The 17,834-nt window shown below is 41.6% G+C and overlaps 1 protein-coding gene across 8 annotated transcripts in view; it reads right to left on the reverse strand.

The window, feature by feature from the left end:
* Positions 1–13,569, reverse strand: part of PLEKHA5 (pleckstrin homology domain containing A5) — a 177,721-nt gene extending 164,152 nt beyond the window's left edge. For all 8 annotated transcript variants that reach the window (XM_068400386.1, XM_068400387.1, XM_068400394.1 and 5 more), the window contains exons 1-3: positions 13,451–13,569; positions 13,238–13,314; positions 10,183–10,240 (exon numbers count right to left, since the gene is read on the reverse strand). In XM_068400386.1, coding sequence (XP_068256487.1) covers positions 10,183–10,240; positions 13,238–13,314; positions 13,451–13,548 — 233 coding nt within the window. In that variant the 5' untranslated portion in view covers positions 13,549–13,569. The remainder of the gene's footprint in view (positions 1–10,182; positions 10,241–13,237; positions 13,315–13,450) is intronic.
* Positions 13,570–17,834: the final 4,265 nt, after the last annotated feature.

A 17,834-nucleotide genomic window follows, 5' to 3' on the forward strand; every position in this document is an offset into this window, starting at 1 on the left:
TTAATGTTGATTGCAATACCTGTCTAAAATGACAGTACCTTTAATCCTCATTAAAAGTTTGAGATTAGAGTGCTCTTCCACCTGCTTTAACAACTTACAAATAGCATCACTGAAAGTCAAAAAGAAAAATCAACTCAGTTATTGAACAAAGACTGCAAAAGACCTTCTCGCTCTCTTATTTAAAACCAAAATGCTAACAATTCCAACTCCTCAGCCTGCTGCAGTCTCTCAGGTAGCCCAAGCTCAAATCATCAAGGGCTGTGGAACACAACCAACCCCACTTACAAGCTAATAGGACATCACTGCTTTCATCAACAGATTTTTTTTCTGCTTATGTCTCACTTCACATAGTTCTTTTCTATCTACAAAATTGCAAGATTTTACCATAACTTACATATTCGAGCTTAAAAATGTTTTGACGCAGCAGGCACCCAAACGAAAGATTATAATGAAGTGGATAAAGCACTGGAGTTTGAATTGACTGCTGAATTTGATAGCACTTTTTGTTGTTTTAAACCACAAAGTGAGCAATCAGAGGCAACAGAAATCCCGAATTTCTTGTTAGACAGGTTTGGCACTCTCACCTGAAGTTGAACAAAAACCACAACAGAGTGAGTTCTATTCTGAAGCCTATTGCAAAATCTCTTTCGTGTTCAGCTTAGGATACAAGAATAAAGAGCACTTCAGGAAAAGGTTCACATTTTTCCTCATGTCTAGAAATCTTTTTCTATTTTGAAAGTGAAGCAAAATTCAAGTGTTTCATGTAACAAATTTGGAGTGGGGTCCTTGAAAGAAGCATAAAGAACAATGTGCCCTCTCCTGGCAATGAGGGCAAAAAGGATACTCTTTCATTCAATTTATGTTTAAACAGAAGTCACTTTAACCATAATACTACGTATCACTCATCTAAATAATTGTAAAACTTCACCTTTTATGTTATTTACTATGTATTATTACTATGTGCAAGGCACTCAGCTAGAAAATGATGCAATTTTAATGGTTTTGTTGTCAGTTTATCTGCTTTTAAGAACAAAAGTTTTCTTAAACATTATTTGTGGTAAATGCTGCAGAGAAAGTTTTAACCTGGTAAAGTTTTTAATGCATCTTCCAGAAAAAAAAAAACAAACCTTTCATTTAGTAACTGAATTATCAGACAGACAGGAGCTGCAGAAAAAGAAATACAACGCTCAGTACAAAATGATATGAGTCAAACCACCTTTTCCAGCAGTGTTACCACAATTCCCACTCTGCTTCCTTCGGGTCTCATCTCCACACTACTTCAAGGCAAGGTTTATTAAGTTGCCTTGCTGATTGTAATATTGTCAGCTCATGTTTATCTGAAGTTGAGCAAAAGGAGGGACAGAATCAGAAGACAGACTGTAGGGCAGAGATCAGAAAATACTAGTGTCTCAAGGCTCTTCAGCCTGGTATAGTCGCTAGGTATGCTTGTATAGAGAGATAAGAAAAATGTAAATATTTTTTACTGACCAGAACTAGACAGATGGCCCAAGACTCCCAGTGATGAATGTAAGTATTTAGGCTCTCAAACTCTTCAAACTCATTGTAGAACAATTTTAATAACTACCTCCTGCCAGATCAAAGATAATTTTACTGTTCTACAGTCAAAATTCACTATATTAGAGATACTCTTCTTAAGTGTTCAGTTTGGCCAACTAAAAATTTATTGGTTCAAATGTCAAATGTGTTTAACTCTGCAGATGCAATGAAGAAGATGGATCAATTAGTAAAAGCTAAAATTCTATTAACTGAAAAAAAAAATTAGTAACATTTGTGTGCTTTATTAACCGAAAGCATCTTGGTGTTTCAGACCAGGTAGTAAGCAACTGATGCACATCAACCATAGAAGACAGAGATTGTACCATAAAGGAGAGTTAAAATCAGAACAGATTATATAAATTTCTAATGAGGTTTAACTTGCATCATTATTCTGATTAAAATTAATTGTTAAAATAAACATTTCATGCTATGACATTGATTGCTGAAACATATTTTTGTTTGTAATTTTCTTTTTCAATCTTCTGTATAAAACTTTATCAAAGACTTCAACCAAGAAGTTTTATATTTATGTAGAAGATTCTCTTCGTACATAAAAAAATACAAAAGAAAGCAGCCACACAGAAAGGGTGCGGCCAACATGTAAAAAACACAACTAAAGAAAAAAAAAAAACCAACACAAAACTGACCTCAACAGTCTTGGCCAGTTTTACTCTCTCCAAGAAACCAAGTCCTCATTTTCAACATTCAATCAGATGAAAAAGTTTTCTTCTTCCCCATAGGGATTTGAGAGCACCACTTCTTTATTCTTGTTGCTTACAGCTTTTTATTTCTAAGTGAGCTTTCTCTCCTTCTTAGAAAGTAGGTTCATTCAAAAACTTTGAAGATGGTAAGTCATCTGTTTTTACACATCCCAAAAGATATTCTCAAAAATTATAAATGTTAGACATTGGTCAACAGCTGCATAACCTGTAAGATTTAACACAAATTTGGAGAATAAAAAAAAAAAATAGTGTCAGAATTTTGCTAGTAGTACAGCTCAGATAAAAGCATCAAAAGCTGTATTTTTTGCAGGATTTATACAATTTCAGTAGTCCTGCTTACTCAGTGAGTAGTAAAGAATATAAAAGTTTACATGAACTACTGGAATTGAAAGGTGGCAAAGACAGCATTTTAAATCAAAACTTTCACTGGGTATTTTCTTTTCAAACACCTTTGTTTACTAGGACTCCTGTTACCTTCTCTGACACACTGAAATGTTTCCAGTTAATAAAGGACAAAATCAGTTCTTTAAGTATTTGTTTCTACTAAACATAATCTGTAATAGATCCTGGAAGAGAAAAAAACACTAAGCTAATTTTAAAGGATAGGTTGCTTGGCAATACACCTTTCCTCACAAATAATTGTTCCTACTAAGTCACCGTGGAGAAAGCTATGAAGAACTAAGTTTCTTAACCCTCCTGAATATGCAAGTGTTTTTTTAATTGTCTATTTAAAGCTCTATGACCATCACAGGCACACAGGCATTCAAAATGCTGCCTAAAAGCCTTTTCTTCCACATCATAGATTTCAAACGAGTATTCAACTCCAGGTTCATAGGTCCAAAGCAGAAAGATGAAACATTACAACCACCTATTTAAGCAGATCTCCCTGTCCTACTCAGTACTGGGGAGCAGGTATCCTTCCCAAAGAGTTTTACTGGAGTGCCTATGCTACCAAGTTCCCATCCCCAAACTTCTAGTTCTGAAGGTGGCTACGGGTGCAACTTCTTCCCCCGCAACATTGCTGTCAAAGAATACCTTCCCTTCAACCAAACGCAAGAGAAAGGGAAGTGAGAAGAGAGAAATGGCTATCTGCCACATTCAAAAGAAAGAAGGCAAGGGAAGGAGAGAAAAGGGGGAAGCATTTAAATTTAGGTATTTACTTACTGAAAGACAGAAAAAACCACACATACAGGCACCAGAAATCCCAGCAGTCAGGGCTGTGGAGCTTTGCTTCTAGCCAGCGTTTCCCTCAAGCTTCACAGGAGTTTTCTCCCTCTCTCACACGCACACAGAAGCGTACTGAAGAGTGCTCTGAATTGCCAACCAAAGTGTATCTCAGGTTTAATGAAAGTGTAATTCATTATAATAAGAGCCAGCATAACATAAACACATGCAGGAAAAACAGGCTTAGCGCAGCACCACAACAGACGCTAGTTTTGATCCAGCACACCACCACACTTGCAGACCACAGAAAAAGTGTGTGCAATTCCTTTAAGTAAAAGCAAAACATAATGTGCACCAGGTAAAATCTGGACCTGTAAAAGTTCCACCAAATAGTGGCTACACCAAGCAGACTTCTCCATTGGAAAAGTTCACAAGGGACCTGCCTGCCAGTTCAGGCATTTTTGGAAGTGTCCCTCAGTTCCAGGTACTCCAGGACATGAATACAAAGACAGGGAAGAGAAAAAGAACCTGTGCAACACCCTGACACAACAGGAAGGGGAAATACTGGTAGAGGTCCCAAAATAATTCTTAGAGTGCACATCAGCTCAGTTACCTTTTTTTTCCATGGTGGGGAGGGGTTGGGAAAAAAAAAAAAAAATGCATCACTGTATTTATAAAAATAATGCAGCAGCCACCTACATAAATAGATACGATCAATGAGCATTTCCTTTGTTTTTTACCACCCTTCACACACTGTAGGTACAGAAAATGAAAGATCACAGAAGAATTCACTTCACAGTAATAACACTGTAGAGTATATATTAGTTTTACCTGCTACTATTAACCCCATCACCAATTAAGTCCAAAGTTAGGGAACAAATATTACTACTTCCAAAACCAAGGATCCAAAACTGGGGAAACTAACTTACTAATTTGTTAACAGGTATCAAAAAGCTTGAGTATCTTCTATGTCTTTCTCATGGATTTCAACATTTCATGTAACAATTTACATACAGATTTTTTTGTATTTTTAAATAATTATCCATTAATTCTTACAAGTGTTTAAAACCTTAGTAATGTTTTTTAAAAAAAAAAAATCAGTAAGTTCCCTCATGGTTTCAAGTCTATCTTGGCAGAACTGAAGCATCCAAGGTATTACCCAATTTAGAAACACACTTCAGGGAAGCGACAGCTCAAAATATCAACCACAGACATCACAGTCAAAAAGAGACATTATAAGCACAGTAATTCCTAACATTCACATTTGCTATTCTACCTGCCAGACTAACTTTGAAACAAGTTCTTAAGCCAGGGGTAATAGGCCCTGCCAGACCTGCACACGAGTCAGACAACGTGTTTTCACAGGGTGAACTTTTGCCACCCTTCCCTCTGGGAGAAATTCCATCAAGTTTGCTCCTCGGAAATCAGCTCCCACCCCTACTCCTTTTACTGATTTCCCACTGCCATCGCTCCTTTCTGCCTGGTTTAGTCTCCACTTCTCCCTCTCCTGCAACTACTCCCACCTTTTTAGCCTTCTCCTTCAGTACACCACTACCTGCACCCTCTACCCACCACATATCCCCCATAAGTTGCTTTTTGGATGCAGTCCCACCTTTCCTGCTCTGACCCACACCCGTTTCTTCCACCTCCATACCCAGCTTCAGCATTGCAGTATTCTTGGTTCTTGAAATCTTTCAGTGGAAGAAGTAAGTGTTAAAATAGATAATAAATTTGCAGGCGTTCCTAAAAAGTTCTCCTTTTCTGAACAGCTTTGCTCACTACAAAGGTAAAAGGCACAGGTTAGTTCGTTGAAATGTTATGTCCCAGTTCACCCATCTAGCCATATGCCGCTATTTGACCTAGGGGTCTTACCATGTAAGAACGAACCGAATGAAGGCCAAGAATAAACTTTAGTCTTAATTTTAGTAAAGTAAAGGTTAGAGGTAACAAGAAAAGAACTAAATTTCTCAGAGAAATGCTGTGATTCTTACCATTGGAGGAAAACAGTCTGATCTGTTCTTATTTTTTTTAAATTCCATTTTTTCTTTCAAGAAAGTGCTTCTCTGCAAACATGACTAGTTGTTCTTTGATTTTCTTTTTTTTTAGTGAAAGCCTCAGCTGAATGGGAGAGGATCTTTAGAATGCTCATAAAAGACAAAGGTTCAAACAAAAGCTGAATTCTCAATGAGCACTAGTTTATTTTAGTAAACAACAGAAACTCAAGGCTGAAAAAGATCTTATCCCTTTTAATCACTTAAAAAATTTTTCCTGCCTTCCCAATTTCCAAGCTACATGCCTACAATAAGCAAACCTGCACTGATAAGAGTCTCTATAAAAGCATACAAAACCTCTATTTGATGCAACAGTGAACCCACCTCGGCTTTGGCCTGGGTTTGCCAATGCCTTGCTTCAGCAAGCAACAAGCAAAAATTGTTGTGATAAATACAGAGAAAGGTAAACTTCAATACAAAACCCTAAAAACGAAACTTGAACCTTCTTAATTCTTTAAGTTCTTAAGAACTTTTTCAGTGAGCTGCCCAAGAAGTATCAGTCCTACAGCAGATAACTTATTTAAGAGTACTTCTGTAGAAGCCAAACTAGTTAGATTGATGCAAAATTCCTCAAATACCACCCTTGGATTGATTTTTAAAACAACTTTATTTGGTAAAGTAATAACCTACGTAATACAAACCCGGTTTAAAAAAAAATCAATACAAAAATCCTAACATATGTTCAGAACTACTGAAATGAAAAAGGAAAAAAAAAAGGCAAGAAAAGTAAGCAAATGCCTGAGTTTAGAGAGTCAGGTGGTTTTAACCAGCTATAAGGGTTCCTTAAACACATGCTTATTAATAAATACACACACACAAAGACGTATGTATGTAATTTCATAGCACTCAAAACCAGTACCTTGGTGCCTAATGACTACGCAGTCATCACAAGGTTCTAAAAGCATCAAGTTGAAAATTCTCATTGATCTTAATAGGTGAGGAGTCTGAAGTCCACGACCAGGTATGTCTTCTCTATTGGCAAGTGTCATATGGGATTGTCACATGGGTCCATTTCCTTATGCACTTACAAATAATGTAAGTAACTTAAGCTTCCCATACTACTATCCAGCTTAAATCTGTTTTGGGGAAAAAGGCCTTAGCTTTTCAGAGCTCAACGAGTGCTCAATACACTAAGCATAAATAACTAGTCCAGTGAAGTATTCTAAGCAGAACAAAAGAAAATCTCAAATTTTTCAGCATACTATGCTATCATTTTCAAACTGAGGAGTTTTCCCATATCTTGTTTTACTTCATAATACAGAAGATTCAATAGTTAACTAATAGTAAACTAATTATTAAAAGTTGTATTTGAATGTGTCGATTCTACAGTCATACAGCCCTATATTCCAGGTAAAAGTTTTGTTATTGCATAAACAAAGACTACACCCAAACACAGCATTATTTCAGAAAAGTTTACTGACAGAGTTCCCATCAAGTGATGAGGAAGGGCTATCTGTGCACATTTCTAACATCAAGTAAACAAAACCAGACTTTCTCCATCCCAAACAGACAAAACACTTCAACAATATAACAAAACGCTTCAACAATGTAACCACATCTCAAGAAAACATATACAATATATTCTAACATTGCATTTTTTTACTCCAAATAACAAACAACACCTTTTGTCATTTGCATTTACAAGGGATGCATTTATAAGGGATGGGGGAGGAAGGATTCTGTCATTACCAAGTATTAGAATTCTTCTACTAATCCAAAAAAAAAACCTGCAAAAAAGGTCAAAGTACTAGCTAGCATCAACTTAATACAATCCTATACAAAAACAAAACCACGTTATCCAGTGGAAAAAACTCTGTATCTATCCCTGTTTCAGATTACCTTTCCTTTTTAAAGCCAGAACAAATTCAATACCATGGGGAAAAAAAAAAAGTGTGTAAAATAGTCACCATTTGGCATTCACTTATTCTGAAAACGAATGTATACATCCCAAGAAAAATACAGTGTCCTTTAAAAATAATCACATTTCAATGCAGTCTGTATCCTGAGTCATTTGTTTGAAATGCCAGTCCAAGGAATGTTAAGATTTAGCTGACGATTATCTCCTCAACATTATCCCAATTTGATTATACAGTGTTTACTACATCAAAGCCAGAAAAAGCACAGTAATAGATTCAGTGACACACCCACTTGGAACAGTGAAGACCTATTATTAAAGAACCATAAGAATAATTTTCAAAAGGTTTTTATTTTCAAACACAGTCTAGTGTAAGATCTTGCCATAAAGCAAGGTTGTTAAATATTTTTATTCAACCCACATATTTGAAGCTGTGCCTCAGAAGTTAGGTGAAATTATTTATGTGATCAGGAAACCTGACTATCCTTCTCGTCTAACTCTTATTGGACGTGTTACAGAAATCCAACAGCCAAGTTTCACATGGCTGAATGCATCAACAGCATGCCATTAACATTCATTCCCTTGTAACTTTATAACACATACCGGAACATAAAACAACATATTTCTTTCAGACCTGACCATGCACAAGTTTTCAACATTATTATGCTGAAATCAACACAATAAACATTAATATTTAGCAAATCGGTACACTCAAATGAGCAGGTTACAGTTAAAAATCCACGTGTGGGGGTGCCTGTACAGCACAAGGTCACAACAGCCTGTGCTGTTTCCCACTCATGCGGGAGCACCGCAGTGGTTTAGACTCAAGACAACTAGAATTATTATAATCAACACATCATCCGGAGTTACACTGTTGAGGATTACAAGATAGTGATTATAATGTTGTCACCCTGTCTACGTTAGCTCTCACATCTTCTCTAGCACCGGTAGGGCTGAATGCTAGACAGCTTTAAAAGGAGAAGCTATCATTGGGCAGAAGTTTAAATTCAGCCCAAGAGGCTACACAACAAACACGTATTTAACTAAGGATGCCAAACTGGTCATACCATGTGAACCTTTCAGCAGGTTTGACAACACTATCCCTGCTATCCTCCTACATCTATCAAATCACAGAGAAGTGTTGTTTGTGCAGCATATTTTCAAAGATGCAGCACAACGTTTAAATATAAACAGAGCTATTTAGTGTTGGCTATCAGCAAAACAATCAGCTTAATGTACATCCTAACAGTTATGATAACACCTTGAACACAAGATAATAAGGACAAAAGCACACAACTAACCTACCCGCTTGGCAAGTTTGTGCATAAGCGCATCAGTCACTCTACAATAGCTGTCCACACACTTCTTTTTATTCCAAGAAAACTCAAGTTGCTATTTTCTAGTTGCTATAGCTAACACATTGTTCATAGGTTTATTCTGTGAGAACAAATTCCATCTGAAAGTATAGAAGAACTTCTTTTAATATTATATACACACACAAATACAGCTTGCTTTAATTTTCACTTGTCTTCATTTAATAATCTGAACAGAACACCAGACGTGATATTGTTAGTACATTCCTGTCCCCAGTCTGGTGTAGTTCTTGCAGTTGCTACACAACACTAGTGTAATCTAAGTTACAAGAAGGAAGACTAGAATAGTAAACCAAACATTAGTAAAGCAAACATGTCACCTATTAACAAGACCACCCCTTCTAGAGCACCCAGCGCCAGTTCTGACCAGATTTTTTGAGCATTATCCTTCAGTATATTTTTTTTAAATTTTGTTTAGGATCAAATCAATCACGTTCCTATTGGTATACAAAATAAACCGTGCAACACATACGTGACACCCATCTCACAATGTCTACAATGCAACTTACACAGAGGAGTAAGTTGAGCATCTTTTGCTCAACACTAAGACACAGAAAAGTCTACCTGCAGCCTATAACCTCTAGGACTATTAGTAACCTTCACTCACACAAGTAATCCCACTGATGACACTATTAATTTAAAGATGGCAAACCAAACACACAGTGCAGTGAGTAAAAACTCCTGAATGAATCAAGAAAAGCCTGCAAACTGTTAAATAACAGAAAAAGCAGCATATTAACTGGACAAGTATACACAGGTGCCACTTCAACATTTTCCAGATAAGGATGGTCTCATTATCTGGAGAAGAAGAGCTTTTAAGAAGTGTGTACAGATCTGATCAACGTGACCTCTGGACTTCTACGTAAGAGCTCTATTTCCATGCCTTTCATTCAAAAAGACAACACAGCACGTCCACCACAGCGGACACGCTCCTCAAAACATACTAAAACTTGAATAAGAAAATAATGAAAATCAACCCTAGAAGCAGAAACAGGAGGTCTGCAAGAAAACTTTCAGAGCAGGTTTAAACAATGTAATTACTAGAGAATAGGGCTGAATCAAGACTCCTCTCCCAGTGATGAAGTAAGATCTTTCCTTTCTGAAAGCATTTCTGGCATGACAGCATATACACAGAAGTGTCAAATGGAGAAACTCAAGCTATTCCTGACTTGCAAGGACATTTATTGCTAGATGGTCACACTCACAGCAGAAATTCCATTTGAATCTGCATCCTTAAGCAGCTTTAATTAAAGTACTAACACAAAAACCTCAATAAATTGTTTTAGCTGTGCAGAATTCAGTAAACAAAGGACTACATACACTACGACAAGCTTGAATACTCCTTTTAGATCTATAGCATGACATTTAAAATTTAATTTGGAATACATTCAAGATTACAGCAACATTAAGACAAACTAATTGAAAATTATAGTATTGTGACAAATAAACATTCAACTTACTTTACATAATATCTTGCACCTTCAAAAGTATAAGCTTCCTCCCAACCTGTGGGTAAGTCTGGAAAACAAGTAGCAAAACATTCCAATTAACTTTTGAAATTATGCTAGCCATACTGGTCTACTCCCTAAAACTAAGGTAGTTAAAAGCACTGTGTGTCTGATTCCACATGTTGAAAGCTTTAGTCCTATAAACAAATATTTAGAATTGACTCAAAACACTGTCTCAGCTGAAATTCTGTAATCCAAGAGAAGCTACACGCATGAAAATCTGATTTGGATTTGTCATTCTCCAAGAATAACAATAAGGGTTTAAGTGTGTCCTTATTTAACAACGTTCCTTCCTTTGACCGTTAACTAGAACTCACGGTCATCGCCAGTTTTTTCTGCCTTGAAGTTCAGTAGCATCAAATTACCTGACAGGCAGAGATCTAAACAAAAATCAATTTACTGAGTCTGCATTACATGCAAGTCACAAGCATCTTAACAGGCATGATATCAACTACACCACAGAGCGCTGGCATTACATTAGCATAATTCCACCACTGTTGTGACACGAAAATAATTTTCAATGCAAATCTAGTGGAGGAAGTGAGTACATCTTTCCCTTCTCTATGATAACTCCTAAGAGCCAGGAGCCCACATATACAAAAAAACCATCAAACACCACTAATGGTCTTTTTTTTTTTTTTTTAAGAAACAGCTTCCTGATGTAATGGAAGCTCTGAAGATGTTGGGCACTTCTATGCAACTCTAGATACACCACTACCCTTAAAAGTTTGCCCCAGTTAATAAAAACGATAATTGATATGTAGGATTCACTCACTGAATTGTAAAAGCAAGGATGCGTTTTCTAACTAAAAGAAAAAAATATTCAGTCTGGGTCATGTGATTTTCCCCCCCCCCCCAGTTTACTTATTTGCTCTGGCTGGCTTTATTCTTCACTCATCTCTTCTCTAGAACAAAAATCAAGGTGTCTTTTGATAACAGCATAGGGCAAAGTACAGCAAACAGGAAGTCGTTCTAGCAGAAGTATTTATGGCTGCTATAAGAACTTTGCAAAAAATAACTTTCCAGCCCTGAGTATCTCAAGGAATAAAGAGAACTTCAATTCATAATGGAGGACAGTTTTCCTCACCGTCTAGTAAATATCTCACAGCACTATTTAATAGGGAGCTTTACAACAACACACACTTCCAAAAGAAGTGCTATTCGCTCAAAAATTGTTTCTTAAGAGAAGACATATTTTTAACGTATTTTGGCTAAATTCCAAAACAAAGGTCAGGGCAAAACAAGATCTAAAAGGCAGAATTAATCTGTTTGATTGTATCTATATACGGAAAGATTCATTAACATACACATGAATGAGGAAAAACTACAGAAACAGGTTTGGTTTGGAGATATTTCAATATCTGATTGACAAATCATGGTCAGTATATCCAAGGTCATGCCTCACCTTTGTGTTCAGAAACAAGTTTAATTTACTGGATAATAACTCTGCTATGTTACAAACAATACTCCAGATACTCAAAAGCAAACTGCATCTCCTTTGGAAAGCACTTAATGGCAGAAACAAATGAGACACTTAGAAAATTACTGGGAAATCACCATCAGCCAACAGACATGTTGGTAATAGTTTTAAAAAAGAATTAATACTCAGCTAATGTTAGCATCCAACAAGAAAAGCACTTCGCATACACCTGCCCCCATGCATGTTGCTGTAGATGAAGGCCAGTTTCTTAATTAAACTGAGTACTTAAAGAGGGGAAAAGAGGAGCCTGATAGCAATCAGTAGTTCTATTTCCCGGCATTAAATGACTTCTTACAAACAACAGCCCTTCATTACAGATCAAACAGCAGAGTTCTAATAGCCAGAAAGCTGCGCTTTTTAAACTATTCCCAACTAAAAAAAAGGCTGCCCACAGTTTTCCAGAACAGTTTCTGATTCCTTAATGCGTAAGTATTAACCCAACATAAAAAGCAAATAATCCGACATAGTCCAATTCACTTGCAGATTTTCCTGCGATTATCCAAGTGATTACATACATAAAGACAACTGCACTTATTACTACACTCCACCACCTCCCAGTGGCATATGTAGCCTGTGTGCAATTCCAGCAGTCAAGAGTTTGGCTCTGGGTCTCTCCAGAGTGGCTGCTGTAAATCCTCCTCCTCCAGCACCTCCTGCTGCTACTTCTCCGGAGTGGAACAAACACCAGTAGCAAAGAAGACCGATTCCACCCTCCTCCCTCCAAGTTATTCCTAATGTTTCAGTCCCCTTTCCTCCTACCTATTCTACTTCTCTCAGTCACTTAGAAACCACCCACGCTCTCAGCCTAGATGGAATGAAGGGAGGAAAAGGGTTTCTAGGTGACTAGTGAAATCAGCCTCTACATTTCTCGTATACCTATCGTGGTTACATCTAGGTACTGCTGGAAACAGAAATAAGATGAGTGGTTTAATGCTAAACTGCGAAAGGATGCTATGCAGGTGAATAACCGGGGTAGCCTGTAAGAAGCACGAGAGCAATAAGGCGCTCTCTCATGGTAACTACACAGTATCATAGGGGTGACACAAGGCAACAGAAAGCAAAGAAAGCAAAATTACACAGACACGGAGGGAAAACACGGGTGCAAAGGGAAGCGTTTTAAGGGAAAGATGCGGAGCCCACGGATGGCCAGCTGGGCACGCCAGGCTGCACTGTAACGCCATTCTTGCTCAACCTGGGGGCAAACAACTGCGAGAAGTGAGGGGAGCGCGGAGAGCCCGGGATGAGGAGTTGTCTCGGGTGGCTGCGGCGGCACCAAGGGGGCTTCTAGGACCGGGAGGCTTGGGGGAAACGGGGCGAAGCCACAGGCGCTGCCAGAGCCCGCGGCGAGGGAAGGGGCCGCGGGGCAGAGCTCGCCCGGGGGCTGGGGCGGGCGGCGGGAGCCCGGGGGGCGGCGGGCTCAGAGAGACCCCGGGGAGCGGGGAGGGGAGGAGGGCGGCGCTCGCCGGGCGGGGGCGGCCGTGCCGAGGAAGGGCCGGGGGCCCCGGCCGCCCCCGGCGGGGCTCCTACCTGCGCTGCGGCGGTGCCCGGTGATCACGGCCTCTCCGGTGAGCGGGTGCAGCCAGGTCGTGCTCTTCGCCTCCTCGCTGCGGGGACGGACACACGGACCCAGTCAGGCAGGCGCAGCCCCGCCGCCCCCGCCGCTTTCCCCCCGCCCGCCCCTCCCGGCCCCCCGCCCGCCCAGCCCAGCCCCGCTCCCCTCCTCGCCGGCCCCCCGCTCACTTGATGAAGAAGACGCGGCCGCCCTGGCTGATCCCGTAACTCCAGCTGCCGGGCAGCGCCCGCAGCCGCTCCGCGCTCAGCTCCGCCGGGGCCGCCATGGCCGAGCCGCCGCCGCCGCTACCAGCGCAGCCGGGGAGAGCCGAGGGGAGCGGGGGGCGGGGGGCGGGGGGGGTACGGACGGCGCGGGCACGAGCGAGCGCGTCCCCGCCGCCGCCACCAACACCTTGGGGAGGGGGAGGGCACAGCGCGAGGGGGAGGGGGTGCAGCGGCCCGCCCCGCCCCGCCCCGCCGCGCGCGGGCCCGCCCCTCCCGCCGCGGGGGCGCGCGCGGCGCCCTGGCTGGCTGCCCGCCCGCGGGGGCGCGCCGCCTGCCCCCGCCACGGCCGTTGATGCGGGGCGGGGCGCGGGTTCCGGCGCGCGGGGGTGCGGCGGGCGGCCCGCGCTCGGGGGGAACCTTGCGGGACGGCGTCGCGCCCCGCCTGGAGGGCGAAAGGAGTGCCCGGGCGGCGGTGAGGGCTGCCCCGCAGGCGGGAAGGCGGGCTGCGGCCGGCGCCCGGGGGTGAGGAGGCCCCGGCTGGCAATCGGGGGTGAGGAGGCCCCGGCTGGCAATCGGTCGTGAGGGGGGAGGGCGGGGGCCTCGCCCGGCCGGGCGGGCGGGCGAACACAGCCCGGTAGCGGTGTGAGGAACGCGGGGGCTGAGGCGGTCCTGCGTCGCAGACACAGAGCGGAGCCGAATGCAGTGCGTTCCTTGTCGCCGAGGGGTGGATCCCGCGCTGCTTGCACGGGGAGCGGGGGGGGTTTCTCCAGTAGCCGGGGGCCCGGCCCCCCAACCCGGCACCACCGGCGGGCAGCGCACGTCCCGCCGGTCTGAGCTACGGCTACGAGGCAACACCTCCGGCGGTCTCTGCTCGGGTCTCCCAAGGCGCGCATTCCTACAGGAAATTAAAACTTTCGTCGAACCTCTTCCAGGGCTGTACACGCTCTTCTCTTACCCTCTAAGCTTTTTTTTTTTTTTTAATTTCTCACGTAAGGGTGTATCTTCAGAAGCAAGAGTAAAGAGATGCCGTATTTTTACTTCATGTAAACAACCCCGCCTGCGCTGCGTGCCTGTCCTCCAAAGGAGATCTAGCACATGGCACGCATACATGTTCTCAGTGTTTCGGGAGGTGGGAGTAATTCAGGTAAAATCCACGTCTGCAAAAATGAAGGTGTGTGTATACTTTTATTCACATGAATAATCTGATTGCGTGTGCGTTTATACATGGCTATGCACACCTTTGACTGAAGTTATACATGACAAATGTAAATTACTAAAACTGTGTTGTGGCCAAGATATTTCTAAGAGAATCTTGCCTTACAGAACCACTTTCTGAATGAGAAGTAAAGCTGGGAAGTCAGTTGGTATTCCTGTGTCCACAAAAACATTTAAAATTCACAGCTGACAGTATTCTGCATAGCAGCTTTCTCCTCTCTCCCTTTCTGAACACCTTGGGAAAGAAAAATTGACAGAATAAGTTGCTGTGTGGTTTGGTCCCGACCCCGCCATGTAGTCAAAGCCTTAAAACCCGCACGAGGTGCTCCGGACCTGAAGACCATTGAACACGTGAGCAGATCTTAAGTTATCTTTAAGTAACTGAGTAAAAGATAAGAATTCCTCCCTGTCCAATGATACCCTTCATTTCCACTCACCACTGGCAGCATCTGAGATTTATAGACTACCAGAAAAAAGATACGCTGGAGAAAACACAAGTTATTCTATAAACAGTTCCCTTCTCTCCTAAGAGCAAGAGCCCTTCAATGATGAGTAAAAGTGAATAATGGTTCTACTTCAGAAGGGCTGTGGAAAGCTGCCTGGCAACATCATGGAGGAAATCACATGTGTTTTGGGCTCCTGAGGTGGTAGTATCCTGATACTTCCTCATGCAGCCTAACTAAAGCAAAGAGCAAATGCTCTTGATCTCCAGAACATGCAGCACAGCTAGACTTATATTGGCCCAGATCCATAAGTATTTAGGTAGGATTTAGGTGCATAAATCCTGCCTAATCCCAGCATGTGCTTTGCCAAACGCCTTCCTTAGGCAACTAAATTTTGCCAGTACGTTGCCTTGCAGCCTTCTTTCTGCTTTCCATATGTTTAGGATTGCTGCCGTCTTGGGAAAACCAAGAGTGTGGTACCTAAAATAAGTCAGAGCCTGGCTGAATTCTCAGGCAAGGCGTTCCTCCAAGTGCCGCAGAGGCCTGATAAATCGGCCGCATTCAGACCACACCTAAGAAGGATTTACAAGATTAGTTTCTGTGTAACTCATAGAAAACAGGGTGGCGGCAAAGTCACCACCACGAACACTACAGAAAACCTCTTCAGCCGGAAGCATAAAGGGCATTTAAAGCCATGTCACTCTCTTCCCAGGAAAATGCTTTTGCTCCAAGCTGTAAGCTATTCTGAAGCTGAGATTATTCTATGAGTATACTGAGGGTGCTCTTCCTCCCCCTTTAAAGTCACGTTATTTTGCAAATATAATTATTGGGCTATGGGTGGTGACATGACTTGCTGGTCTCATGAATAGGAAGCTCATCCAGGGAGTGATCTTGGTTCTACTGCATTGTTCAGGGACTCTCATGTATTTTATGTTAAACAGTCATCAACTAAAATTCGGTATTAGTTCTGGAACACATGGAAGGCACATGACGACTGTATTTGCAGATACTAATCCTGCGAGGTGCCGTGCACCATGAACTCACGGTGTTTTCTGGGAGCCCAGAGTTTTACCGTTTTGTGGAACAGAGCTCATGAACTCCAAAGAGGGAAACCACACATGCACATTTGTGCAGGCTGGTGCCAGCAGTTTTTCTTTCTGGAGGCTGCTGTTGGTTCCATAGTTAAAGCTTTTGCTTCAAAGTTAGTCTAAAAGTTTGATGAAAACAAATCACGCATTGAGTTTTCACAAAGTTCAGTAAGAGTACATCTTTTCTACAGTCAGCTAAGTGCTTGAATGCTCTTAAAAGAGTGACTCGAGAATAATATTTTTTTAAAAGCCACATCACTAAAGGGAGTAAAAATCTCTTTTAAAAGCAGTTTATATCACCATAACAACTCCATGCATAATTTAAGGTACTACTTATTGTACCTTTCACATCATTCTTTTTTTGCCATAAAAATGAGCTAATGATTCCAAATGTGAAATTGATCAATCTGATTTTTAAGGCTCAGAGAAATCCATCAGGATGCTCCCATCTGGCCAACAATTTTTTTCCCAGAAGCGCTGAAGACAAGCTGTTGAAGTGGTGACCACCACTGACACAACTATTCTCTACTTTCTGGGTGTATGACCTGATCTATCTGCTGTCCCCGTCACCGATGGGAAGTGGATGGAGGATGTGGAGCAAGCTGTTAATCTGTGAGACAGAGCCCTCCCACCAGTATTTTCACCACCCATCGCTGGGAGCTTGGGATAAAGTAAAATCTGGTCCTCACTCAGCTTTTTCCCAGGGTTCTCCATTCTGACCCCACCTTTTTTCCTTCCTCTTCCACCTCCCCATGACAGTAACCTTCCTAGCGACTCCCTCAGGGTCTGGGAGTACTAAGGGAGCAGTAAGTTTATTGATGTTTTAAAAAAAATCATTTTGTCTCAATAATGAATTCATAATCAACATATTTAAAATTCCTGAGGCAAAAGAACCCTGCCCACAAAACAATGAATCCCTTTAAATGGTACTAATTAAAAACCAGCATTGGGAGAACATTCATTGAGTAAGACTTAGAGAAATCCACCCACACCTCTCCCAACAGGTATGAGGTGACAATGAACATATGATGAGGCAGAAAACAAGGACTACATCTAAGCATAGCATCTGGCAAAGCCAGTAGCCTCTGAAGCAGGGAGTGGACTGCAGCCCCAGCGCTCCACCTAAAACCTCTTCACAGAATTGTGTTCATCAGGGTTGATTCTGTGTATTCTGTCAATATGAATCAAATTGGATGTGGTTATTTCATGGACTCTGTGACTTTACATTTTTATGCTATTTAACTACCAAGACAATGTAGCGCTTAGCATCTCAAGAAAAGACCATTGCTCAGGGTGCAGTTTTATGTTATACATTCTCACAAGGGAAGTGCTTCGAAAGGTGGGTTCCTTTTTGCCCCATCCCTAAATGTGAGTTTTTCTTGCCTCTGCAACAGTATTACAGCCCATGGTGAATTGAATCAGTTTGCTGATCTAGTAAAAAATAAATCACAAATCCCCTCAAATAATTTGTTTCCCATCAGATCAATAAGCCGATCCAAATCATCCTGAGGTCACTTGATAACTAGATCCAACACATGGGGTGCGAAGAGAAGAAGCACTCCTTTTAAGCTACGTTCCTCAATGACAGAGTGTGAGGAAAAC

The sequence above is a fragment of the Nyctibius grandis genome, chromosome 5 (genome assembly GCF_013368605.1).
Source record: "Nyctibius grandis isolate bNycGra1 chromosome 5, bNycGra1.pri, whole genome shotgun sequence".
In the NCBI taxonomy this organism is placed as follows: domain Eukaryota; kingdom Metazoa; phylum Chordata; class Aves; order Nyctibiiformes; family Nyctibiidae; genus Nyctibius; species Nyctibius grandis.